This window comes from Tasmannia lanceolata, unplaced genomic scaffold (genome assembly GCF_043159265.1).
Source record: "Tasmannia lanceolata isolate RefF3 unplaced genomic scaffold, GAP_Taslan_0.1 ptg000011l, whole genome shotgun sequence".
Classification (NCBI taxonomy): Eukaryota; Viridiplantae; Streptophyta; class Magnoliopsida; order Canellales; family Winteraceae; genus Tasmannia; species Tasmannia lanceolata.
Genome location: NW_027518688.1, coordinates 14,117,068 through 14,144,548, shown reverse-complemented (window position 1 = coordinate 14,144,548; position 27,481 = coordinate 14,117,068). Strand labels below are relative to the sequence as shown.

The 27,481-nt window shown below is 41.5% G+C and overlaps 1 protein-coding gene across 2 annotated transcripts; it reads left to right on the top strand.

Moving 5' to 3' along the window:
- The first annotated feature begins 415 nt into the window (after positions 1-415).
- On the top strand, positions 416-21,744 carry LOC143886162 (transcription factor bHLH121-like). Of its 2 annotated transcripts, none has more exons than XM_077390118.1 (5): positions 416-758; positions 18,970-19,091; positions 20,045-20,172; positions 20,263-20,781; positions 20,957-21,104. In XM_077390118.1, the coding sequence occupies exons 1-5, from the start codon at positions 640-642 to the stop codon at positions 20,969-20,971; spliced, it is 903 nt and encodes a 300-aa protein (XP_077246233.1). In that variant the 5' UTR covers positions 416-639; the 3' UTR covers positions 20,972-21,104. The 2 variants fall into 2 exon arrangements, with proteins under 2 accessions (XP_077246233.1, XP_077246232.1); XM_077390117.1 differs by lacking the exon at positions 20,957-21,104 and adding an exon at positions 21,116-21,744 and having other exon boundaries at positions 418-758.
- Positions 21,745-27,481: the final 5,737 nt, after the last annotated feature.

The window sequence follows — 27,481 nt, the reverse complement described above, 5'->3', positions numbered from 1 at the left end:
ACAGTACTTTCTAATAAATATAAGACTATCAGGAACTACACCATATAAAATCTCAATCATTTGGGTTTTTACGAGCACCTGTGGGCACTTGTGGGTTTAGCTAGCCCGGCCCAATTTTGACGGGTTGGGCCGGGCTAGGTCAATTTCAACATATCACTAATTTAATGACCCAGACCCGTATATTACGGGCTGCCTGGTGGACCCGTCCGTAATTTAAATAAAAAACTCCTTGTTTCTTTTCAGGGCGTGTGGCACGGGCCTCTTTTCTAGTTTCTGAAAAAGACAAGCAAAAGGGTGAAAATGCGAGGAAAAGAGAAAGGAGAAATTATATACTCGCCCCCTTTTCTTCTCCAGGCCACCCTTCTAGTGTATAGACTACTGAGCAGGAAAAAACTGAAGAGAAGGGGCGAATATATCACTTCGCAAAGAAAGGTAGAAAAAAATTATTTCCTATTTAATAAATAAATAAACAAATAATAATCCGGTAAGTGCGTTGGGCTCGTGGTTTCCACGACCATTGATTACAGAGCTAGAATTCTCAAAGGCATTAAATGATATTCTCAAACCACTGGGACCATAAAAGAAACTAAAAAAAATCTACATTTAGGGTTCCAAATTTAGAAGGAGAATCGTCTCTCAATGGATCAATGGAAATGCGATATTCCTTCAGATCTATCAGTTGACAACAATTTTCATCAATCTCCAGATCTTTGTCTTCACTCCAACAATCACCTTCAGAATTCTCTCCCCGAATCGAGGTTTGTTAGATTTCAATTTTTTCTTCATATCTTTTATATATATGGGAATTCTCATCTGATGTGTTGTTGGATTTTGATATGTGTAGTATATTTGAGTAGTTACAATGTGTACTTATTAGTTATTATGTGGTTATTTGTTTCAAGAGGACCGCTTAAGATGGTTTGAGTATATCTAACGTAGGCCTTTGGATGCTTGAGTGAGAATAAGTGATTCGTGCCGACTGCCAAGTTGGTGGAGTAAAAAGAGGTAGGGGCAGGCCGAAAACAACTTGGATCGAAACAGTGAGGAAAGGGCTAGGAATATAATAGAGAACACGACCTTGGATAGGAGATAATGGAAGAAAATGATCCATGTAGATGAACCCAACTAGTGTCAGGATTAGACTTAGTAAATTTGAGCCGGGTAGATCCTTTCACCTTCTTCGTGGAAATTTTCTAAAGGATTCATTAGCCGACCCCAACTAGGTTGGGACAATGGCTTAGTTGAGTTGAGTTGTGGTTATTTGTTTTAGGCTTGTGGGGGTTAGTTATTGGTGGTGTGTGTTGTGGTCAGAAAATGGTAATTTATTGAAGTGGCTTTGGAAGAGTTGAAATAAAAATATTACAATAGATGACGTGATGCTTATGTAATAGCTATGAACAGTAAAATTTCTTGGTCCCTTTCCTTGGGATTGTCGCTGGCTATTTATAGCAAGGGTTCGCATGTTGTTTTACATGTTTGCCCTCGGGGACAGGTGTCAACCTTTTATTTGGTTTGATCTTTATTTGCTTCCCCCTTTTACAGGTGTTGGCCTGTGATTGGATAGGAGTTAGGTTAAGAACCTTTGATTGTAGACCGTTATTACCTTGTTATCCCTTGCACGGTGAGTTATCACGGGCATGTCTTAATGTCACGTGTAAGCTCATGATTCAAGGATCTTTTTGGCCCTTACAGCTGCCCCCCCATTCCTCAAGCCGATGTGTTCGTCTTGAGGAATGATTTCAAAGAGTCGTTTGGTGTGATTCATGGAATCGTCATCCAGTTCGTCTCATAGATGAACTGAACCGGCCGGGCTGCCCCTGTACAATTCTTCTGCTATTTCTCAAAATTTTGGCACCCAGTTCGTCTTTGAGACAAACTGGATTTGGGCCAAACTCAATTTTGGCCGAACTACTCACAACGTGTGATTTTTGCCGAAATAAATTTTGGCCGAACTAGTCGCCATGAGTAATTTTGGCCTAACTAGTCGCCATGAGTAAGTTTGGCCGAACTAGTCGCCATGAGTAAGTTTGGCACCCAGTTCGTTTTAAAGACGAACTGGGTTTGAGCCGAACTACTCACCAAGTGTATTTTGTCCTTTTGCGAACCCAATTTGTCTTTAGGACGAACTGGATTCGAGCCGATCTGCTCGCCACGAGTAATTTTGTCCTTTTGCGGAATTTTGGCACCCAATTTGTCCTTTTGCGGAATTTTGTCACCCAGTTTGTCCTTAGGACGAACTGAATTCGAGCCGATCTGCTCGCCACAAGTAATTTTTTCCTTTTGCGGAATTTCTGGCACCTTTAGACGAACTGGATTCGAGCCGATCTGCTCGCAACGAGTAATTTTGTCCTTTTACGGAATTTCTGGCACCCAATTCGTCTTTAGACGAACTGGATTCGAGCCGATCTGCTCGCCATGAGTAATTTTGTCCTTTTGCGGAATTTTGGCACCCCGTTTGTCCTTGAGACGAACTGGATTTGAGCCGAACTACTTGCCAAAAGTAATTTTTGTCTTTTATTGAAATTTTGGCACCCAGACGAACTGGATTCGAGCCGAACTACTTACCTAAAGTAATTTTTGTCTTTTGTGAAATTTTGGCACCCAGTTCGTCCCTAAGACGAACTGGATTTGAGCCGAACTACTTGCCTGAAGTATTTTTTGTCTTTTGTAAAATTTTGGCACCCAGTTCGTTTTTGAGACGAACTGGATTTGAGCTGAACTACTTGCTTGAAGTAATTTTTGTCTTTTTGTGAAATTTTGGCACCCAATTCGTCCTTGAGATGAACTAGATTTGAGCCAAACTACTTGCCTAAAGTAATTTTTGTCTTTTGTGAAATTTTGGCGCCCAGTTCATCCTTGAGACGAACTGGATTCGAGCCGAACTACTTGCCTAAAGTATTTTTTGTCTTTTGTGAAATTTTGGCACCCAATTCGTCCTTGAGATGAACTGGATTTGAGCCGAACTACTTGCCTAAAGTAATTTTTGTCTCTTGTGAAATTTTGGCACCCTTTGAGACGAACTGGATTTGAGCTGAACTACTTGCATGAAGTAATTTTTGTCTTTTTGTGAAATTTTGGCACCCAGTTCGTCCTTGAGCCGAACTACTTGCCTAAAGTAATTTTTGTCTTTTGTGAAATTTTGACACCCAGACGAACTGGATTTGAGCCGAACTACTTGCCTGAAGTAATTTTGTCTTTAAGGGTGTCATTATTATGGCGGTTCCTCACGGGGATTGCAGACACGATCAGTCGTCGTGTGTGTTCCCAATAGCTGCTTTTCGGGGGACGTGGGCACGTGGCAAGCTAGCATTCATGGCGCTTAGTTTGACGAGCCACTGACAGTTTGTCAGGCGGGTTTATTAAGGTGTTGAGGAGTGTTTTTTCTGTCGTTCTTATTCTGGCTTTGCAGTTTTTCTTTTCTTCTCTCGTCTCCCTTGAGGTCACAGTTTAGGAGTTCGGCTTTTAAAGCACGTCGGCCTCTGGTTAGATTGGTAAAGTACTCCTTTTCTCTTTGTCCTCGTCTCATTTTCGTATGTCTTTGTAGATATGTCTAATTCAGACTCTAGTTCGTCTTCTAGTAGTTTGTCTGAGGATGTTGAAGTAGATATTAGTAGGGGGTGATGAGGAAGTTACCATAGGTGATAGAGGAGAGGGCAGTGGGACCGATGTAGTGGAGGAATTAATATTGCCCTTGGGTTTTAAGGTTGATTCTCCTGAGCTTTTAGATTTGGACGAGGATGGAGATGAAGAGGACGATGAGGAACTTGATGGTGAGGGTGATGGCTTAGATGATAATCGAGATGGTGCGGCTTCGGAGGTACGGGCCATAGCTGGAATGGAGGCGAGCCCTTCGTATAACATCGGTGCTTTAAATGAGGGGAATAGACTTCGAGGTGCCAGATTGGAGTTCATCAGGGTTAAGTATTGTATCCCTACTCAGTTTGGCCTTCGAAATGCTTTGGAAGGAGATAGGGCATGTAACCCTTCTCCAAGAGACTTGTGTGTTTCTGAGGAAACTTTGAAGGGAGGCTTCAGGTTTCCAATTCATCCCTTTATTGCTGAGGTCCTGCGATATTACCATTTGGCTCCGGCTCAGGTGGCACCAAATTCCTGGAGGGTGTTGATCGGCTTCTTGTACCTGTTAAAGGCAAAGCTGAAGAGGGCTCCCTCCCTAAGATTGTTTCGAAGGTGTGCTCGTTGAAGAGGCACAAGTTCGATGGTTCGATTTATTTGAGCCAGCGTGCCGATGTTAAGATGGTAAAGGGTAAGTCGACCTCAATCCATGGTTTGGAAAACAATTTTTTCTTTGTTACTCAAGAAGATGAATGTGCAGTTCCCATTGACTGGTCATACGACGATACTAAGGCCCTCAATCGTGCGCCTTCGTTGGGGGGGGGGGGGGATCTTGAAACCTTTGAGTTGATAAAATCATATGGAGCTGCTACTGGAGGCATCCATCGGAAGGAATTCGATATTGAACATAAGTTGGTGGATATTGGAGTTAGTGTCGCTACTAGAGCACGTATGTGTCTTAGGTCGTCCTATTCCGTTTCAGTTTTTTGCTTTTTCTGATCGTTATTTTCTAAGCTGATCCCTTATACTTAGACTTATCTTTCTCTTTTGCCTTTTGCATAAATGGCTTCTGCTAGCACTCTGGATAAGGTGAAAGCTTTGATTACGCCCGGCGGGGGCGGATCGAAAGCGATCTCCTCAAAGGGCGGAATCGGACGAGGTTCTAGTTCGGGCAAAAGGTCACTCGTGTCTGTGGAGGATCCCTCGTCTGGGAAGAAGTCACGCCATACTGTAGGTGGGAAATCCCTAAGTACCTTGAAGAAGCACTTGAAAGATGATATTTTGGGAGTTTCTGACACTATGGGTGTCGAGCAAGAAACCCCTTAGGATATTCCTTCAGAAGTTGATCCGGTGTTCCGTCCAGATTGGGCCATTCTGAAGGTGACCACCGGCATCAGTGAATCTCGTGTTGCCAAGGAAATAATTTTAAAGAGTCGTCTTCCTAAGGATATGGCTCGGGTAGTTGAGGAGCCTTTAGAGATGAGCATAGACATAATTTGCTTGTCTTTATACGCCCTGAATGTTTGGTGCGATGATCTGATCTACAAGTCGAAGAGTACTTCTGGGGCGATTACCGGTTTGAATTGTGAGTTCGGACTTTTGAAGCAGGAGGAGATCCGTCTGAACCAGATCGTACGGGATAGGGATGCTGAGATAAAGGGTTTAAAGAAGTTGCTGGCTGAAGAGAAGGTTGCAAGGGAAACCGATCTCGAGAAGTACAAGCAACAGTCGAAAAAGCCTAGTGGTATAAGGAAGGCTACGGTAGCGGCTAAGGAGAAAGATCTTGTAAACCTGGCGGCCGAAGCGTACATTGCAGGGTTCAACGAGTGTAAGGGTAAAGTTGCCTAGAAGTATTCTCAGATCTCTTTGGAAGAGATTTCTGTTGAATTGGTCGTGGAGGACGAAGGGAATGATAATGAGGAGACGTTCGTACCGCCCCAAGAGGGAACTACCGAGCAGACTGCTGAGAGAGCTATTGAGCTTATCCCAGATCAAGCTACTGCTAAGCGCTCGGAAGATCCCGAATCCTAGGCTTTTATTTCTTTCTCTTTGGTTTTGTCAATTGTGTCCTTACTGTTTTTTGGCCATGAAGCCTCTCTTTGTATCGCGAGGAAAGGTCTTTATGAATGAAAGTATCATTTTGGAAATCTTCAAGTGTTGGAGTCCGTCTTTCCGTATTCGGCCCCTTTCTTAACTTTGACTTTTAGCCTTGGGCTTGAAATGATTTCCAAGTCTTTTATGAGCGGTCGATGTTTATTATACTAGTTCGCGCAAGTTATTCTGCTAATGCTTCAATAGGGTTACTCTCCTTCGGCTTTAGTTCCCGGTCCGAAATAATCTTTGGAGCTTTTAAGAACAGCCGAAGATTTCTTTAGGGTAACATTCAATTTAATCTCACAAAAAGAAAGGACTAAAGGCCGCTGCAAACATTTCATTAACAATAAAACTCGAGGTACACAGATATTGATTTTCTTTTTGTTTGTTCACCGAGTTACATAAACCTTTGTTTATTGATAATATCTCCTCAGATTTTTCGAGTTCCACGTGTGGAGGAGAGTGCTCCCATTGAGGGTCTCTAACTTGTAACTTCCTGGCCTAATGATCTGAATCACCCGATATGGCCCCTCCCAGGTCGGGGAGAGTTTGCCTACTTTTCGGGGTTGTGAAACTGCTGCTTTCCTCAAGACCAGGTCTCCCAAGCGGTGCTCCCTCGGTCGAATCTTGGAGTCGTGATAGTTTGACATTTTTTGCTGGTATGCTGTGACTCTGATCCGGGTGTTTTCACGAGTCTCCTCTGACAGATCTAAATTCATCCGGAGTCCTTCACCGTTGCGAAGTTCATGAAAATCTGCTATCCGTGAGGACGGGACTCCGATGTCCATGGGGATCACCGCCTCAGTCCCAAAGGTTAGGTTGAAGGGAGATTCTCCAGTAGATGTGCCTGGCGTCGTGCGATAAACCCGTAGGACGTGATAGAGCTCGTCGGCCCACCGCCCTTCTTTATTGTTCAATCTCTTGTTAATCCCTTGCAACAAGGTCCTGTTTGTGACTTCTGTCTGCCCGTTCGTTTGAGGATGTGCCACCGAGGTATATCGCTATTCGATTTTGAGGTCTGTACAAAATTTCTGAACTTTGCGCTGTCGAACTGCTTTCTGTTGTCCGTGATTAATAGTTGGGGAATCCCGAATCGGCAGACTACCGATTTCCAGAAGAATGTTTGGATATTCTGTTCGGTGATATTCACCAGTGGCTCTGCTTCTACCCACTTCGTGAAGTAATCTATCTCTACTACAACGAATTCCCGTCAAGATTAGGCCTTAGGGAATGACCCAAATATCCATGCCCCAGACAGCGAAGGGCAAAGGAATGATGATCGATGCTAATGGTACCGCCGGCTGTCGACTGACGGGGGAAAATCTTTGACATTTATCACACTTCTTCACCATGTCTATGGAGTCCTGCCTCAGAGTTGGCCAGTAAAATCCCCTCAGAAGTACCTTGAGTGCTAACGCTTTCCCTCCTAGATGCTCGCTGCAGATCCCCTCGTGCGTCTCCTGTAAGGTATAGGCGGCATCGATTTGGCAGAGGCATTTCAGGTATGGCTAGGTGTACGATCTCTTGTAGAGGATTTCGCCATGAAGGGAAAACCTGGCTGCTCTTTGTACCACTTTCCTTGCCTCTTTCTTATCTTCGGGTAACTTTCCTGTCTTGAGGTAGTTTGTGATTCCATCCATCCAGCAAGGTTCGTTGTCCACCTACATCATCTCAGTTTCAGAATCAATGCTTGCCTTTTTCAGAAACTCCATATATATATGTTCCCCAACGTGGTGTATCCAGAAGCAGCGAGTCTAGAGAGCACATCAGCTTTTCTATTCTCCGTTCTTGGGACTCGGACTATTTCGAAGCTATTGAACTTTTCGCTGATACTACAGACAATGTTCAGATATTTGTTCATCCGTTTGTCGCGTGCTTCGTAACCTCCTTGAACCTAGCCAACGACAAGTTTTGAGTCACTGTAGGCTCTAAGTCTTTTAGCGCGTACCTGGGTCTCTAGGTTCATCCCGGCTATGAGCGCTTCGTACTCCGCGTTGTTGTTCGATGCATGGAAGCCAAATCTCACATCGTATTCTATAGTGAAGTTATCAGGCCCGGTGAGGATTAGAGCCGCTCCACTCCCCTGCATGTTGGAAGACCTATCGACGTACAATTCCCATAGAGGTTCACCTTTCGGAGGGTGCAACTTCGAGTTCCGGGTGACTTCTTTGTCACTTTGCCGTGTATTTTTTGATCTTCGCCCTCCGAGTGTAGTTGTGTCCTCTCCACTCGGAGGTTGAGTTATCTCCTTAGTAGCTGGTATGGTGTTTGGTGCAGGAATGGTACATTCAACGACGAAGTAGGCCAGAATTTGTGTTTTTATCGCTGGCCTTGGCTGGTACCGAATATCGAATTCACGGAGTTCCACCGCCCACCTTACCAGGTGACCAGAGATGTCTGGTTTATGAAGGACTTGCCTGAGTGGTTGATCGATCATGACCTTGATCGTATGCGCCTGGAAGTATGGCCTCAGCTTGCGGGCCGCTATAACCAGGGCGTACACTAACTTTTCCACTCGGCGATACCGATTTTCCACCTCGTGTAACACCTTGCTGATGTAATAGATCGGCTTCTGCTGTCCATGCTCTTCCCTTATCAGAACGACCGCTAATGCCGCAGGGCTTACTGAGAGATACATGATCAGTTCTTCTCCGAACTCCGGTTTGGATAACAACGGAGGGGAGACAAGATACTGCTTTAGTTCCTCGAATGCGATTTGGCATCCCGTACTCCAGGGTGCAGACTTGACTCCTTTGATAGCGTTGAAGAAGGGGATACATTTTTCCGCTGATTTTGAAACAAAACGTCTAAGTGCGGCTACCATCCCTGTAAGCCTCTGAGTTTCCCGTATTGTGGTTGGTGGAGACATGTCCATGACTGCTCGGATCTTTTTGGGTTAGCCTCTATTCGTCTTTGGCTGAGCATGAATCCCAAGAATTTTCCGGCTATGACACCGAATGCACATTTTGCTGGGTTGAGTTCCATGTTATAGTTCTTCACGACTTGGAATGTTTCTCTCATATGATCTGAGGCTTTCTTGCTTTTAACCAGCATGTCGTCGACGTAGACTTCCATATTTCTGCCGATATGGTCTCTGAAGAGTTTGTTGACAAGCCTCTGTAGTTTGCCTTAGCATTTTCAGGCCGAAGGGCATGACTCTATAGTAGTAGGTGCCCTGGTCCGTTACAAACGATGTTTTTGGAATATCTGCTTCATACATCTGGATTTGATTATAACACGAGAAGGCGTCCATGAAACTCAATAATTCGTGTCCGGATGTGGCATCTATGAGCTGGTCTATTTCGGGGAGAGGGTAGCTATCCTTCGAGCAGGCTTTGTTCAGGTCAATGAAGTCTATACAAATCCTCCATTTCCCATTGGCTTTCTTTACCATTACCACATTAGCTAGCCAGTTGGGATATTTGATTTCCTGGATAAATTCGGCTTTTAGTAGCCTTTCAACTTCCTCTTTGATAGTTTGCTGCCTTTCTGGGGCAAAGTGCCTTCTCTTCTGTTTTACCGGCTTGCAAGTTGTGTCCACACTGACCTCTGGACTTATCCCTGGCATATCAGCGGGAGACCATGCGAAAACATCCGTGTCCTTCTCCCTTAGGAACTTGACAAGCTCTTCCTTGAGGCGACTGCTCAGAGATGAGCCGATTCGAACCATTTTGTCTTCGTCATTTTCATACAAGGGAATCGACACGAGTTCTTCGGCTGCTTCATTGACAGTGATATGGGTTTTATCTCTAAGGTCGAGTAACTTGATCGGCAGTGTTTCCGCCACACTCTTCCCCTTTAAGGCTGTGGCGTAGCATTCTCTCGATTGGGGTTGATCTCCTTGGACTTCTCCTACGCCTTTCGGTGTTATGAACTTCATTTTTTGGTGATACGCGGATGCAACGGCGCGGAGGAGGTTTTGTCCACGCCTTCCCAGGATGGCGTTGTTGGCCGACGTGGCCCTCACCACCAGGAAATTAACCATGGATAACGCTTGCAGGGGTGGTTCCCTAATAAGGACCGGGAGTTCAATCGACCCCTCTACTTTGACTCTCTCCTCGGAAAATTCAAATAGATCCTAATTGCTTGGCTTTAGACGATCTTCCCCGATGCACATTTGTTTAAAGGCATGGTAGTACATGATATCGGCGGAACTTCCGTTGTCTACTAGAATTTTCTTCAACTCCCAGTTGGCCACCAGCATTGTGTTGACCAAAGCATCATCGTGGGGCAATATAAGGCCATCAAGGTCAGCATCTAAAAACGAGATTTCGTTTTCGACTTTTCTCTTCTTTGCAGTTGTATGAACTGAGTTAACTTGTCGAGCATAGGTTTTTCGAGCAGATGACGACGTCCCTCCTGCCGCCGGTCCACCCATGATCGTGTTTATGATTCTGACGGGTTGGACACGCTGTCTCTCAACTGGGGGACTTCTCGGGGCGGCCGATTCATTTCGGACTCTTGGAGATCGTGATCGACGCGGGCTCCTTCGACCCTGAAGACTGTTGTTTCTATGCTCCCTCCTGTTGTGCTCGTCCTCCTTTACGTAGTGTCTGAGGTGCCCTCTTCTTATCAACAGTTCAATTTCTTCCTTGAGGTGACGGCATTCGTCAGTGTCATGCCCGTGGTCTTTATGATACCGGCAATATTTCGATTTGTCCCTTTTGTTTCATTTGGATTGCATTTTCACTGGCCATCAGAGGAAAATCGTCCTATTTGATTGCTGCAGGTATCCAAGCTCTTGAGGTATTGAGTGGTGTGTAATTCTCTTCTCTTCTTTCGGGGCGGTCTTCTCGACGCTGCTTCATGGAATTTCGCTCTTCTTCTGGACTTCTCTTCTTCCCCTCGGCTGCATCCCCTCGGCCTATGTTTAGAGTAGCCAGAGTCTCTTCCACAGAAATATATTTTTCCGCTCTGATCATGAGGTCTGCTAGTGATAATGGGTTTTTTCAAGCGATGGATCGCCTGAAGTCATTTGATCTGGCTCCAGCAAGGAGAGCGTTCATCGCCGCGGACGGGTCCAAGTTCGGTACTTGTAGAGCTTCTCTATTGAACCAGCTTACAAAGGCTTTATGGGATTCGTTGCTTTCTTGCCTCATGGGCATTAGGGAAGCAGTTGTTTTTCGGGGCCTTCTACTACTCATGAAGTGTCAGACTAGATCGTCTCTGAATTCCTCAAAAGTGTAAATGGAGCTGGGCCTCAATCGGGAATACCAATCCCTAACTGCTTCCATAAGAGTCGTGGGAAACGCTCTGCACAGGAAACCGTCAGAAGCGTCGTGTAAGAGCATCATGGTCTTAAATGTCTCCAGGTGACCAACGGGGTCTGAAGTTACGTCGTATTGCGGGATTGGAGGCATTTGGAACCCACGAGGGGCTGGTGCACTTAGCACCTTCTCCGTAAAAGGTGGTTTGCTGGTGAACGGTCTGTGAGCAGATAGATTACGGCCTTTGGCCAACTCTTCAATCCGATTGTCAATCTCCTCAAACTTTCGCAGCATGTTGTTGGCCCCTTTATGTGATCTGTTATCCTATTCAACATCTTTTTGCACAGTCGGGCTTGCGACGGAGTCTGAATGACTTTCTGGGCTTCTCTTGTGATGTCGGGGTCTGACCTGATCATCGCGGTTATTTTTAGTTCGCGGCCAGCCGGGAGAGCGCGAGCGGGTCTTGTGATTGTGGTTACTGCCTGATGGCGCTTGCCTCGTCTTAGAGTGACGGGCCCGTCTATCTGACGAATTGCAGGTAGGCTCACACTGGGAAAGTATGGGATCACCTGCCTCCAAGCTTCGTTCTTGCCGAGGAGGCGGATTGTTCGGACTAGCTCGGCGAGGCGGTTGTTGAACTAGGTTCTTGTACTGATCCGCCATAAGGGTCACCTGTTGAACAAGGGATTGGAATTGCTCGGGAGTAGGCATTGGCACCGAAGGAGGCTGCCTGGTGTGTGACAAACTTCGCCCTGTAGTTGCCGGCGGAGGAGGGATCACGACCTGAGACGCGAGTCGCATAGTGCGGGGAACATGTACGGGCGTTGGTTGAGCTGCTCTAGCAGTGATATTTCGGGTACTTTTTCGTCCTGCCATCTTCAGGGATTTGAGACGTCCTTTTGTTCGGGTCCCATGGATGGCGCCAATCTGTTGTGGTCAGAAAATGGTAATTTATTGAAGTGGCTTTGGAACAGTTGAAATAAAAATATTACAATAGATGACACGATGCTTATGTAATAGCTATGAACAGTAAAATTTCTTGGCCCCTTTCCTTTGGATTGTCACTGGCTATTTATAGCAAGGGTTTGCGTGTTGTTTTACATGTTTGCCCTCAGGGACAGGTGTCAACCTTTTATTTGGTTTGATCTTTATCCGCGTCTTTTACCCTTTTACAGGTGTTGGCCTGTGATTGGATAGGAGTTAGGTTAAGACCCTTTGATTGTAGACCGTTATTACCTTGTTATCCCTTGCACGGTGAGTTATCACGGGCATGTCTTAATGCCACGTGTAAGCTCGTGATTAGAGGATTTTTTGGCCCTTATCAGTGTGTCTTGTAAGTGGGTAGATGGGTTTGTGATGTGGCACTCCCTTTTGCTTGTATTTAAGTAGAATTAATTCAATGAAGTAGAGAAGTAGAGAATTTTACAGAAACAAAGAATCTTTGTTTTTAGGAGAGTTATGGTTGCTCAATGAGTGGTCAAAGAGTTTATGATCTCGAAAAATTCGATTATATAGGCTTGCCCAATGAAAAAAAAAACTGTAATTGGATAACTTAAAATAACAGATGGGGGGAAATGTATAATTCTTTCTAATTGATGTCCATGGCAAAGCATGTTCTTAGTAAGAATGGAGTCATGTACAAATTTTGGAGTGGAAAAAAAACAAACAAAGACACTAGTGTGGAGATTTTTTTTCTCTCGTTTTGCTCCTTCATAAGAAGAAATTAAAACTATATGGCAGATAACGCTAGCCTACTCAAATGGTGTTGAATTTTAGTCTTCATGTCCTGGAACTCCTAAACAGGTTGGGATTGTGGAGCACAAACTGGTCATTTACTAGACGTTACTTGTGCCCTTCTCAAAGAAGTGCAATTGCCCAAGCGTTATTGGCGTAATCCTGTCTTAATTGTGTATTAATCATTTAATAGCTTACCATTTTATTAAATAATCAATCTCACCTTCAGTGTCTTAAATTTTTTGTTCCCGTACAATATTCCCATGTGTCTTCGGATGTGCATGTTTTGTTCGAATCTTGATCCATCGAGAGATAGACTATCTAATAAATCCATTAGATGTGTTCTTGCTGGCTACTCTTGATCTCAAAAGGGGTACAAGTGCGTTGATCCAGAAATCAGAAATAAGGCACGTCTCAGTGGATGTAATATTCTTTGAAGACATACCTTATTGTTTAGGAGGTGGGAAGCTACTAGCATACTCTTCTCAGGGGGAGTTAGGATATAGGCGATAGGAGACATTTGTCCTAGGCTCCTAGCTCCTAGCCTTTGTTTAGGACGAAATCCCTATCAACCATTAAAAAAATTCCTATGAATCATTGTAGTCGTAGTCAAGAAGTTTAAGGAAATATCAAGGGTACGAGGATCACAACATATGTGCAAATGAAGAGGGGAGGAGAGATACAGTCACAAGTCCAGTCTCCTAGATCATATCCTTCGATCCTTGGTACTATTGTTCCACCTACCTTTATTCTCATGTTATTTCTGTTAATTCCACGATTCCTAATTTGCCCATTGTCTTATGTAAAGGGAAGAGATCTTGTATGTCTCATTCCATCAACTAGTTTGTTTCCTATTTAGATCTTCCCTCTTCCTATAGGTCCTTTGTTGGAAATCTCTTCTCTCATAGTGTTCCAAAGAGGCTGGAAGATACCTTGTCTCAACCCAACTAGATGAAGAGATGAAAGATGAAATGTTGGCCTTAGAACAAATATCAAACCTAGGACTTGGTGAATTTCCCTAAAGGAAAATGACCCATGGGACGTAGATGGATTTAGTACTATCATCTGGGAAAGTTGAAAGGTATTAAGGTCTGTCTTGTCGCTAAAGCTAACACAAATCTATGATTGGACCACAAAGAGGCCTTTGCTCTTTTTGGCAAGTTGAATTCTATGAGTACTAGATGTTAAGAATACATTGCTCAGGGGTGCAACTCAGGTCGATTTTTGGGAATTTTGGTTGAGCTTTTACCATAAAATCAGGTAGAGTTCGGGTTAATTCCAATTCGGTTTTTTAGCTAAAAATCAACCTGACCCAACGCAAAATGAACCCCTAACCTTTCTACTAGTGAATCTTCAGGAAGATGTTTCATTCAAAAATAAATAAATCTTCAGGAAGATGTTTATATGACTCTCTTGGGGTTTTACTTCAAGGAGAGAAGGGACTGGTTTGTAGGTTAAAGAAGTCTATCTGTGGACTTAAACAATCTTCCGAGACCTAGTTCCCAAGATTTAGTAGTGCCATTATGCAAATTAGTTTTCGTAGGAGCAGTGTGATCACTGATCAGTCTTTTTCGTAAAGCGGAGACAAAAATGGACTGCCTTGTTAGTTGTGTATGTGGGTAACATTATCTTGACAGGCGGTGATATTGAAGGAATATCTGAGCTCAAGCAATATATCTGAAGGTCTTTGATATCATAAATCTAGGTGCTATGAGGTATTTTGGGGATCAAAGTTGCCAGATGCAATCTTGATGATTACCATTAGTTAGTATGTACGCTTATTCACCCTCCTATCACCAGACCCAACCCTATGCTGCAAGTTCCATGAGTTGCATGCTCCTAGAACTGGTCTGTTGGAGGCAGTCTATCGCATTATGAGATGCATCAAAGGGTCTCTAATGGTGTATTATACAAATATAATGGTCATTTAGACATAGTTGGCTTTTCGGATTTTGATTGGGTAGGGTTATAGGTGAACAAAGGTCAACTCCATGATATTGTATTTCCATAGCCTGCAATTTGGTGAGTTGGAAAAGCAAACAATCAAAGTGTAGTTGCTCATTCTAATTCAGAAGCAGCGTATAAAGCCATGAAAATTTCCAACTGTGAGTTAGTTTGGTTGAGAAAGGTACTTGGAGAGTTGGGGATTGGAGTTAATTCTCTTGTGTCCATCTTTTATGATAGCCAGGCTGCCATTCATATTGCATCTAATCTTGTTTTTCATGAGACAAAAAAGCATACACAGTAGATTTCTATTTTTTTCGTGAGAAGGTAAAAGTACGTTCATATTATAGATCAAATAGCAGATGTGTTTATGAAGCCTACAAGAAACCAACATCAGTTGATCACTAACAAGTTGGGGTTGATAGACATCTATTCACCAACTCGAGGGATAGTGTCAGTGTTAATGTCGTACATGTACTTAGTGAGCAGTGGCATACTTGTAATTAGGTTTCAGATTATGTCCTTGCTCTTATTCTATTTATAATGACAGTTATGTGATTTTGATTAATTGAAAAATATAAATGTGATCTCCACGAATTGGGAAGAGGGCGAGCTTTGGCGCAACGGTAAGGTTGCTCCATTGTGACCTGGTGGTCATGTGTTCGAGTCACGGAAACAGCCTCTCTGCAAAGCAGGGGTAAGGCTGTGTACATCTAGCCCTCCCCTGACCCCGCAATGGCGGGAGCCTCATGCACTGGGCCGCCCTTTTTTTTTTTAATCTCCACGAATTGGGAGTGTGACCCTTTTTCTCTGAATTTTTCTCGCAATTTTTTCTTATTTCTTTTGCTTTTTTTTTGTTCAACAGACGATAGGTGAGGTTTTCATCAACATCAACAGCAACCTCAATATTGAGGTGCACATCGAGATGCATATCTTGCTAGACCAGCACAGGGTGGTCCACACTGTGCCCAGCCATGTCCTCATCCTCGTCCTGATGGGCATTATATGAGTACATAAGAGGTGTCGGTAGAAGGCATTGTAGGTGTGGAAGGCTTAAAAGAAGTCTTAGATGTAGATATATAAGACCATCTTGCTAAATAAATAGCACTTGAAGCTCATAAAATAGAGAAAAATCGAATGAGTGAGAATAGACATTGTGAATATAGTGTAATCATCACCAAGCCTCAGAGTGTAGGGTCTTTTGACACTCTTCAAGAAACTGTTATATGACAGCAAACTGATAAAAAAGGCCTTCTATCCTGCTCAAATACTCTTGAAGAGATGATTTATCTTTATTGAAGCTCCAGATGGCATTTTATGAGGTTTGATTTGCTTGGAATAGAAGTCACGAAAGAGCCTTCCACAAATCATGAGGAGAAGTCACATCAAGGTCTAGAGAGAGAGAGAGAGGGTTAATTCATGCCACAATTAATTGATCAGTGGCATACCAAGAATCATAGGTAGCAATCACAACGTAAACCCAAACCTCCTCCAGTATGACTATCTCTCCCCTTTACCTTCACAAGTTTGCTAGGGTTTATCATCAAGTTCTCAAGGCAATCCAGAAAACCATGAGCACGCAAAGTTAGGAGAATCTGACCTTTCTAAAGTAGAAAATTATCGTGGGTAAGCTTGATTGTAACTAGTTGGGATAGAAGAGGGAACAAAGAGTAGGAAGATGATGAATTGGGGGAAAAGAACTCATTCGAAATACAAAAAATAAGGAGTCTGAGAAAGAGAAAAAAGACGACAGAGAGTTGAGGCAGGAGAGGAAAGGAAAAAATAATAAAGATAGAGAAAGGCAAGGGAAACAGAATGGGAGGGGTGATCAAGGCTGAATGGAAATAAATGGAAGGGGGGGGACGTAGGCTACAAATGGAAGGAGAACTTGGGTGATGAGAAATAAATACATTTAGCAATAAATAGATCATGCGACTCAAATACCATATAAGCTATAGATGCTTAGTGATAATGAGAATAAGGTTAGAGAAGAGAGATAACTATATTTTGAATGAAAGAGTCTAAACTCAGTTTCTTCATTAACTTCACTTAATCACAATCAATGTTTAAAATTTCGGTTTTGGACATAGCCGAAACCGAAATTTCGGCTGAAATTTGGTAAAAAAAAAAGAAGAAGCAAATTTCATTAATTTTGGAAAAAAAATTTAAAATATTACATTTTCCTGAAATTTCAACTGAAATTTGGGAATTTTGGCCGAAATTACGGATTTAGGTGGTTTTGGTGTCGGTCCCAACCGAAATCCGTAATTTCGGTATTTCGGCCGAAATTTAAAACCATGATCACAATACATTGATAAGCATACATAAAAGGTCCAAGGACCAAAATACCCCTAGAATGATTTTGACCACCTTTGGAACCATGTAAATAATAGATGCTTATGATAGTCTGGTTAGACTATAGTTTCCTATTTTATGTCTATTCCTGATAGTCTGGTTAGTGCTTATTTTGGTTATAGTTTTATCAATGGTGATTGTTGGTTAGTAACTTTTGGTAATTGATATTTGTGTGTGTAATTAGCTCCAGTTTATACTTCTATCAATGGTGGGTTAGTATCTTATGGTTATTGATATTTGCGTGTTTAATTAGCTCAATATATTCTTGCTTCGCATCATTTTTACTATTTTGTAGCATCATATAGTTAATCTCTTAATTATATTTCCTTCACGTGCTATTCGTAGGAAGACTCAAAATACGGTTCGTTTTGATAATCAAATGACGAGAAATTATATGGTGTAAGGGCTTACAACAACAAAGCCTTTGTATGGTGCAAGTACCATCCTTGATATCTGATCCAACAGCAGCTCCTCAAAAAGTGAGCTGCTGTTGGATCAAATATCAAGGGCGGTACCCCTACCGTATTGTTGTAAGGCCTTACATCATATCTGATCCAACAGCAGCTCCTCAAAAAGTGAGCTGCTTCATCAACGGTTGGACGAAGCCAACGCCGACTGGAGTCTCTCTCCCACCTAATACAATGTCAGAGGAGAGTTTGACAGGCTAAAGGTGGCCCGCTGGCTGCTGGAAAATCGATATGGATCCGTTTTCTGGCAGCCGATAAACCACTTTTGTTGGCTAGACTCTCCTTCGATGTAGTATTGGCCGGGTGAGAAGACTTCAGTCAGTGTTGCTTACATCCGACCGTTAGAGATCACTGTTTTTTTTGCAAGTTACTCCTGAAATATGGGTATTTTAGTCATTTTGTTGAAAAAATTGGATTCGGCCATGATGGACGTAGTGCTCTTTCATGTCCTTTTGCGCGTGTGTCAGCATTATATGGCCCCATATTTCAAGGAGTACAAGTTTCCATTTTCCTAGCATCTCTCTATTTCCTATTTTGTCAAATTTGTGCCATCTCTCTCCACTGCAGGGTTGCAAACAATAGCTCCTTCACAGGTTTCAGCTGTCATTCCAATGTCTACGGATGGACCTGACTTGATACTGGATACCAACTGGAAAGGGAATTCAACCTGCTTTAGGCCCTGTTCGTTTGGGATTATGACAACCGATTGGGACCCCCAATCTGATTATTGGACTCAAAATTGCATTAATTTTGAGTCCAATAATTGGATTGGGGGGTGACAATTCGTTGCCACAATTTCAAACGAACAAGGCCTTAATTTGGAAGCAGAAATAGAGTTTTTATAAGGTGGCCATGCATGCAGCTGCACATTCATTCAAAAGTACAGTGGGGCCCACATTATTGGATGATCTAAACCATTCATTCGTTGGGCCCAAACGTAGATATGCAATGCCCCAAAAATCATCTCCAAATGATGATCGTAGCCCTCTGATATATCTGGGGTAAATTGAATGCCACGGCATAAAAACCTCCACAAATCGAACAGCAAGGTTCCCCCTCTGATATATTTGGGGTAAATTGAGTGCCACGGCATAAAAACCTCCACAAATCGAACACCCAGGTTCAACCTATGGAGATGGTTTTTGGGGCACAGCTTATCTACGCTGTGGACCAACAAATGAATGGTTTAGATGATCCTATAATGTGGGCCTAACTTTTCTTTTTGGCTTCAAATGTAGCTACAGGCAATTCCATCTTATAAAAACCGCAGAAACGTTAAAAGTATATACGGTTCGATTCTCTTACATTAATGTCTGAACTATGATGGTTATTTTTTTTTCCATTTTTTGAATGATTGGTGATTAATTTTATTGTAATTACTTTGGGGTCTGTTTCATTGCATGGATTTGTTCTTTGTATGCTTGAACGGTAATGTATTTGTCTAGTCAATCTACGATTGGATATTTACTCAGAAGTTGTTGTTTTAGTTTCATGAAGAGTGTATACATAACAAGAAGTCATTGGGCCATGCCCACATTCTGTAATTTGCATATTCTTGTATGCCCTTTCCACTAGAATGTTCTTGTCTTTCACAGCCAAAGAGTGGAACTGGACATCAGGGATTGTGTTGCTGCAAGAAAAGTCCAGAAGGCAGACCGTGAAAAGTTGAGGAGGGATCGAATAAATGAGCAGTTTCTTGAGTTGGGAAATGCACTAGGTAATATTTTGGCTTTTAAGTCTGAGTTATGATATAGTTTGGCGCTCACACACAAAGAAGAACTATATAATATCTGTACACCTTTTCTATTTAAGGATATTGTGCAGTCTTTGTTTAGGTTTAAGATGCAAATATTGTTGGCAACAAAAATGTTTCTTTTGTTTTCTGTTTTTTTTTTTAATGTTAAAGAATACATGCACAAGTTTTCTCTGGCAACAAAAATGTTTCTTTTTTTTTTTTCTGTTTTTTTTATGTTAAAGAATACACACACAAGTTTTCTCTTAGTAAACCTACTCTGATAGGGATTATTTGTCCTGGTCATAATTCCTCATGGCTGTGATATATGTCTGATTGTAGGATACCACTTCTTTTTGGAATATTATTTTGTGTCGTATTTTAGTAACAAGTACAGTTGTGCATCTACATCTACCGTTAATCAGTACAGAGAGCCTTGACAGATATAGAAACTGAGATTATGAGGAATATCTAGCCAATTTCGCAAAAAGCAATTTTGCAGCCCCTCTCTTCCACTAGAGAAGTTACATCGTATGAAATAAATGAATAGGACAAATTCAGTATGATGTGGCTCTTCTCTCTTGAAAAACAGGAACCGCGAATATGGCTTTATGCGGAATTGCCTAGTGCCCCCCACTCCCCCAACACACACACACACACACACATATTGCAACTATTCGGATTACAGTTATTGTCTATGCTTGTCACTAGTTTGCTTCTGCTTCAGCTTTAGAGTCCTCTAAACAATTCATAGAGGAGACTCAGAAATAACCTCTACTGACATTCTTGGGTTGTTATTACACCCTTCTCTGAGTGAATGCTTCTTTAGATATTCAAGTTATGAAAATTTTGGTTATGACCTTAAAACCAGGCAGGCTTTTGTCTACATAAGGTTTTTATTTTACCCAGTCTGAACCTCACAGTTAGTCAAACTGCAGACCCAGATCGGCCCAAGCATGAGAAGGCAACCATCCTCACAGACACAATTCAAATGCTGAAGGATTTGACTTCTCAAGTCAACAGACTCAAAGCTGAATATGAATCTCTTTCGGAAGAATCACGTGAGGTAAAAAGTCTTCCTGAAGAATATTCAGGTTTATTACACATAGTGTCCTATTTTCTTGATCATGTTTTTGCATTTTTTTCTTACAATCAGTTAACTGAGGAAAAGAACGAGCTCAGAGTAGAGAAAGCTGCTTTAAAATCTGATATGGATAACCTTAATGCTCAGTATCAACAGAGAATCCAGGTTATGTTCCCATGGGCTGCTATGGACCCTTCAGTTGTTATGCCCCCTCCTCCATATCCTTTTCCTTTGCCACTTCCCGTTCCTCCAGGTCCAATTCTCATGCATCCATCCTTGCATCCTTTCCCGTTCTTTAGGAATCAGACCCCAGGAGCCATTCCTAGTCCCTATTCGACATTTCTTCCACATCCTTCCCCTGTTAATCCCCCAATTGAACAGGCATCTAGTGAATACATATCTCCACAATCACAGCCTTGCAGTAGATCTCTTACTGCTAGCAAACAAGATTCTAGAAGTAAATCAACAGATCGTCGGCAGGGAACCAATGTAGAGAAAAGTGATGATTCCGATGATGTAGTGACGGAGTTGGAACTTAAGACACCCGGATCCGCATGTCCTACTTTGCATTCGGATTCAGTACCAGACCAGGTACCTTTACGTTGATGGTGATTTTCTAGCTACTGATCTGGTAGCACTTGTTTATTGTGCGTGAACTAAGGATCGTACACTTGTTTTGGGTTTGAAATCCTTTGGTCAAATGTAATTAAGGTTCTACTATTGAACCTACATGAAATGAAATGGAAACAAATGTTGATTCGTACAGGCGATGGACAGCTAGATTTCTCAAGACTTCCTTTCTTCCTTTTCAAGATTGAAACAAGGTTTTGAAATCTTTGCGCCAGCCACAACCAAGCCAAGATGAAACCAAAATTGCTACCCTTATATCTAGTCCCGAGGGACTAAGTATCAAACTATTTTGCAGGAGTTGTCATCAGAAGGAAGGAAAGGTAAGAAGTGGTCATCATCAAGGAAGGGGAGTAGTGTTAAAGACGGGAGCTGTTCCAGCAGGTGTTCTTCCTCCCATGGTCCGCATGAAAGCTCCTCCTATAGCATTGGAGATGAATCAGCGTCAGTGAACAATAACTAAAGACATTGAGGTTAGTCTACCTTCTGTGCATATAACAGTCTCCAGTTGCTACCTATTCATATGGTATGATGTTGGCTGTTGTGTTGGTTGATGCCGTGGTTCTGGATTCAAGCCTCTGTCATTGCAATTACATTGAGCTCCGGTCTACATTGAAAGAAGTACATGTAAAATAATGAAAATGAGAGGGGATTGAAAGTGAAATCCTCTGGTTGGGAGTAAGCATGTGTTGCCAACTTGCCATTGCCACAAGGCGTATCTGCTTCAGACAAATTAAGAGACAAGAATGCATAGTAAATCACAATTAAAAGTAAAAATGTTTTGATGTCTAATTGATATTTGGTAGCTGTATAGTGTTCATGTGTACTGAACTTTGGAAGTGTTATGTATAGAATTATGATGCATATGTTAAGATATCAATTGCATTAATATAGAGTTTTGGACTCTCTGTGAGTTGTGCTTTTTTACTATGCCCATTTTGGAATAAATGCTATAAATGTTGCCATGAACTGTACATTCTATGTGACAGTTTAGTAATGAGTTACTCTTTCAGTTTAGTATTGACATTCTATCTATTTCCACTGTTAGACGCAGCTATGTGATATGAAGAAGGCTTACCAGATAAATGGATTGTATCATTGAACAAGTTGCCCTCCCTAGTATCTATTTACCTGAGATTGTGTGCTTGCATCATGTTTACGAACTCTAGCAAAAGTCTTAAATCTTAAGAAATAGAGAATTTTTTGTTTTGAGCTAGGAGGGTGTTTACTTGGAATGTGTTTCTATTTAGTTTGGTTTTGTGTTTTGGTAAAAACTAGAATAACCTTGGAACTGAAATCTGATCTTACCCATTTCGGAGGGAAGTCATGCAATTTTTTTAATTTAAGTATACGAGTTTTGATCTTTGTTCTTTCAGATCTGTAGTGAACTCAACTGTTATTCTCTTCTCCATGTGGCTCAATCCCTAGAACAACCTTTTGGGTTGGAAAACTTGCACTACTGGTCCTGAAGTACATAGTATAATCCATGGATGAAAGCATGAAATTGGCTAGGATATGAATAAACTTCTGGTAAAATAAAGTGTCATAAGAACAAGAATAGGATGTTGCGCTATAACACCAAGGCCCGGTTTGTTTAAGATTATGAAAATTGATTGTGAGTGCTAAACCAATTATTGGACTCAAATTTAAACATAATTTTGAGTCCAATAATCAGTTTGGCCTTCAGATTCGGTTTACTTAATCTTAAACGGACAAGTCCAAAGTTTTTGAAGATGCTGCAACTAATTATTAGATTAGTTACACTCAACCCCATTTCTTACAAAGCATTTGCCTATGGGACCTTACACTTTACATTCATTCATTATCGAGTCCCTGATCGACTCCACGATGGGATCTACTTTAATTTAGTTCAATTATAACATGGCAAACCTTAGAACATTTTGAGATATTTACATTAATAAACTAGTTTTGAACCTGTCATGCATCCTCTGTTCATTTTTGGTTTACACTTGGATTGAACACCAAAAACCACCCTGATTTTTTTCTTCAATAAAATTATAGTTCTAGTTCCTTCATTGAATTTGCTTCAAGCAGATCTAATTTTAATAGCCTGCAGAGTAAAATTGAAAATGACACCTTTAGTGAGATTAAATGAGCAAATGTCTTGAACAAAATGTTGTGAAGGAAGCTTGTACTATCACTGGAGGGATGCTTGAACAAAGTATCTAATTATTGTCTCCATAAGGTCACAAATGTCTTAAAGTGAGGACTAAATAAATTTCGCGAAAAGTACTAATGTTAGTTTTCTTCCCTTGGTAGTGACTCATGGGTGTTTAGCTCTAAATCATTCATATCAATGTGTACTAATTCTCACACTCTTGTATGAATGTTGAGTACCAGTCTAGTGATTGAGACTTGATCACCCCTCACAGATAACCTCCATATAATTTATGAATTCAAAAGAACATGAATTAAATCAGTAATTGTACTTAGTGTCAATTAGATATGTCTAACCAAAACTAGGGGTGCAACTACAGTCGATATTTGGGAATTCGGGTTGAGCTTCTACCACGATTGAGACGTGATCACCCCTCACATATAACCTCCATATAATTTAGTTATCCCAAGTAACCTCTAATTGTGATAATTTACTGGTGTACATATGACTGAGAGATTAGTTCTCATTATGTCGTGGCATAGCCACATCACCTGATTTTTCTATTATGTTCCCCAAGGATAATCTCTATCCCAACCAGAGACTCAGGATGCCACTAACTTAAAGTAGAGAACCATGAATTCAAAAGATCATGAATTAAATCAGCAGTAATTGTACTTAGTGTCAATTAGATATGTCTAACCAAAATTATTGGTGCAACTCCGGTCGATATTTGGGAATTCGGGTTGAGCTTCAACCATAAAATTGGTTAGGGCTCGTGTTGATTCCAATTCAATTTTTAGCAAAAGCTCAACCCTACCCGACCCAAGTTGGGTGTTGATTCCAATTCAATTTTTAGCAAAAGCTCAACCCTACCCGACCCAAGTTGGGTGGATAATGGATTCCAATTCATTTTTAAGCAAAAGCTCAACCTGACCCGACCCAAGTTGGGTTGATTCCAATTCATTTGTTTAGCGAAAGCTCAACCCAACCTTACCCAAGTTGCACCCCATATCTACATAGTTGTTGTTATAAGTTCTCCTACCCTTCATCCTTTCTTTCAATGATTTACTTACAGACATCAACGGATCTTCGTGCATAGTGTTCCACCCTCAGTTTCGTATCTACATTGTGTAAAGCAATTTTGTATAGATTTTCATGGACTTTCTATAAGAAGAAATTATATGACAAAAGGGCGTACAAACACGTAAAGGTCGTACCATGGAAGTGCCACCCTTGATATTTGATCCAACAAAGCTTCTCAAAAAATGAGCTGCTGTTGTAACAAATATCAAAGATATGATGAGTACGTGTTTCTACGCCCCCTCACATATAATTTCTCTTCTATATGATCTTATATGTGGGCAATGGCGGGAGCCTTGTGCACTGGGCCACCCCGTTATGATCTTATGTGGGCAATTATTGATCTAAGATCATCGGTCTAGATTGATAAATGAGATGAAGAGCGGAGTTACCCATTGACCAAGGTGGCCAGTAAAGGTTGTAATGGTAATCAATGCATCTTATCCTTATTGAGACATGGATGATTAGAGTAGCCTTGAGTTCAACTACATTATGTAGGTCTGGATAATGTAGTTAGTTAAATGGATTAAACCAATTATAGTTCTAATTTGGGTGAAATTCTATGTGGTCTTTTCTACAAATAAAGGAGTTGATTTCTTCTGTCAAAGGACATCTTCCCCATCAGAGATCAGGCAAATTAGAGAGGCAGCAGAAGATCTAGCCCGATCAATCACCATTTTTTGCCGATCGAGATAAGTTGTCGACCCTTCTTTGTATTCTAGTTCATTTGCATGGTTAGATCCATCTAGATTAATAGATTTGTAAAATTAACTCAATTCGATCTATTATACATGTGATCATGGCTTTTTCTAGATGTATGTTGATTGAATACATGATGCTAGGTTTACACTTTCTCATCTCGAAAAAAGTTAACATTCTACACGAAAGACCGTGATTCCTTGACAACTAGATATAATTTCTAGAATGAAAAATGATATCCGACACAATCTTCTTTTAATACAAGTATGACTACATAAGTGAATAATCACTCTTAGGAATGAATCCTAGTGATCGTTGCTGAGTCCCTTTGCATGTAATAGAGATCATCAATCTATTGGACTATCATCATACGAGTTTTTGCCACCTGACCCTTGATTTTTGATCTGGTCAAAACAGCCACCTAGCCCTTGCTATTTTGACGGCCGGGCATCATATAAATTCTCATCATCATACAACCCACGTGATCCTAGTTCCATGCCGAATGGACATACCATCTGTAAAATAATGTCCTGCATTAATGACAAACACTTACAGCTTAGATTAGCAGAACCATAAATGTGGCCTTGATCAAAGGGTGGGGACTATCCCTCAAGATGGGGAACAGTTGGCCAAATCAACAACTCCAATCACACCCATGTGGCACATGTGGGACCCAAGGGTGACTCTTAGGGAAAAAATCATGTCTTTATTGCGCTTTCTTGCTAATAATTTTAGTCCATTTTCAAAATCTCAAGGTTATGTTTTCATTTTTATATTCTTCTAGTTTTTCCCTTGGCTTCGAATCAGGCCCAATTTGGGAAAAATGGGTTAGACTGTTGGATTAGGGTTGAGAGAGTTAGAGACATGGGTTAGGATAGGGTTGACCATCCTCGACCAGAGACTCGGGTTGGGTTGGGTTTGGGTTGACGAAATGCTATATCGGGCCAGGCTAGGGTTAGACTCAACCCGACCCAACCTGACCCGAGTTGCACCCCTACTCTCTAATTAGCTATTAAATGCTTTTTTGGTAGGTAAGCTAGGATTGAACCCCAATCTCATTGTTGAAGAACAAAGCTTAACCAACATTTATGAATTAATAATGCATAACACAAAGTGTCATTATCAAAACAAGGTAGTAGGCACAAGACTCGCTACCAAACGCTATAAAACAGACGGCATTTGCAAGATAAATGTGCTCTGGAAACAACACCAGTCGGTCATATAAAACTGTTGTACCGAATTCAGACTAAACATAGGATGTTTGTGAGTTTGGAGGGTCTGATTCTAACAACCTGTCTATATACCGATGACTTATAGCTTTCATCAACGTAAGGTTTTGTTACTCGTCTTATCTAACCACTGGGCTCCACCTTAACCTCCCGTTTTGTCTTTTACTTGAGCCAACATATGCCCTAGCACATACACTTAAAGTTCTGTGTGCCACGTCACGTGTAGGTCAACCCTACAAAAAAAAGAGGGGCCACACGTGAGGGGGAGTGAGTATAAAAGGTTAAATAACACCTTCTTTGATAGCTTAAGCTTTTGGAGTAATTGGTAGTTTCACAAGAAGGGTAGAGGGGTAGGGCCGTTGCGAGAAGGAGAGTTTTGAGAGGGTCTAAAGAAGAAGTTATTTCATTGTTTTGAAAATCAGAAGGATATTTTCAATAATTATAGAGAAAGGAGATAGAGCATCCAGGTTCTCCAATGTGATTCTCGAGTTTTGAGTTGGTTATACACACGGTTTTCAGTATCATTTTCCTTTTTTAATATGATATGATATTTTATTTTGCACACAAAGTATTGTATATTGCATGGAAGAATTTTCTAATGAAAGTTATAGAAAAAAAAATTGTTCTATCATGCTATGTTTAATATACTTGAGGAATGATAGATACAAGGGAGCCCTTGCATAAAGAGCCGCAGAATGTAACTGAATTTTCTTTTTCAACTGATTTTAAATGTAATTGAAAATGATGTGGATCCAATGAAGAGCCCTTCTGCAGCTCTTTATGCAAGTGCTCCCTTGTATCTATCATTGCTCTTAATACTTTCATGGTGCGACCTCATTTTAATATGAGGTAGCACACGCACTAGGGACATAGTGGGTCTTACCCTTGATTGATCCGAACCGTCAACATGCTAGATCATGCTTTGGCCGACTGATGATCCAATCACACAAAAATACATTATATCGGATATTACAATTGCATTCTTGACATAATTTTCGGCCTATTGGAAACCAAGAGGGAGGCCTATAAAATGGATGGTTCGGATGATTCAAAGGGTAGACCCACGATGCCCTATTAGGTGTGCCACAATATATTAAAGCCTATGTATGAAATGGACGGTTAGGATAAATCAAAAGTGAGACCTCACTTTTGCCGCATTAGGTGTGTCACATGTTATTAAGGTGAGGTCGCGTCCTACATTCACGGGCCACTTGTTATTATTTCCTTTTATCTTTTTAGTTCTCTTTATTTGGCCACGTGGCACAAGAAAGAGTCCTCTCGCATTATCCTACAAGTTAAAAAAAAAACAAAAAACAAAACAACTCTCCTCAGAAACTCCGAATGCTAGCGCCCTTCGCCCAAGTCTCCCTCTCGTCCTTCTCTCGGGGCAACCGTACACGTGTCACTTGATGGAGGCTAAATTATTATAAAAAAATGTGAAGAAATATTTCCAGTCTAGACCTTGGGTTGTGGGGTCCCGGAAGTACTCAGGTGTGGGATGATGAAAGCTGCGCGACCCCACTGTAACTAGTGGGTC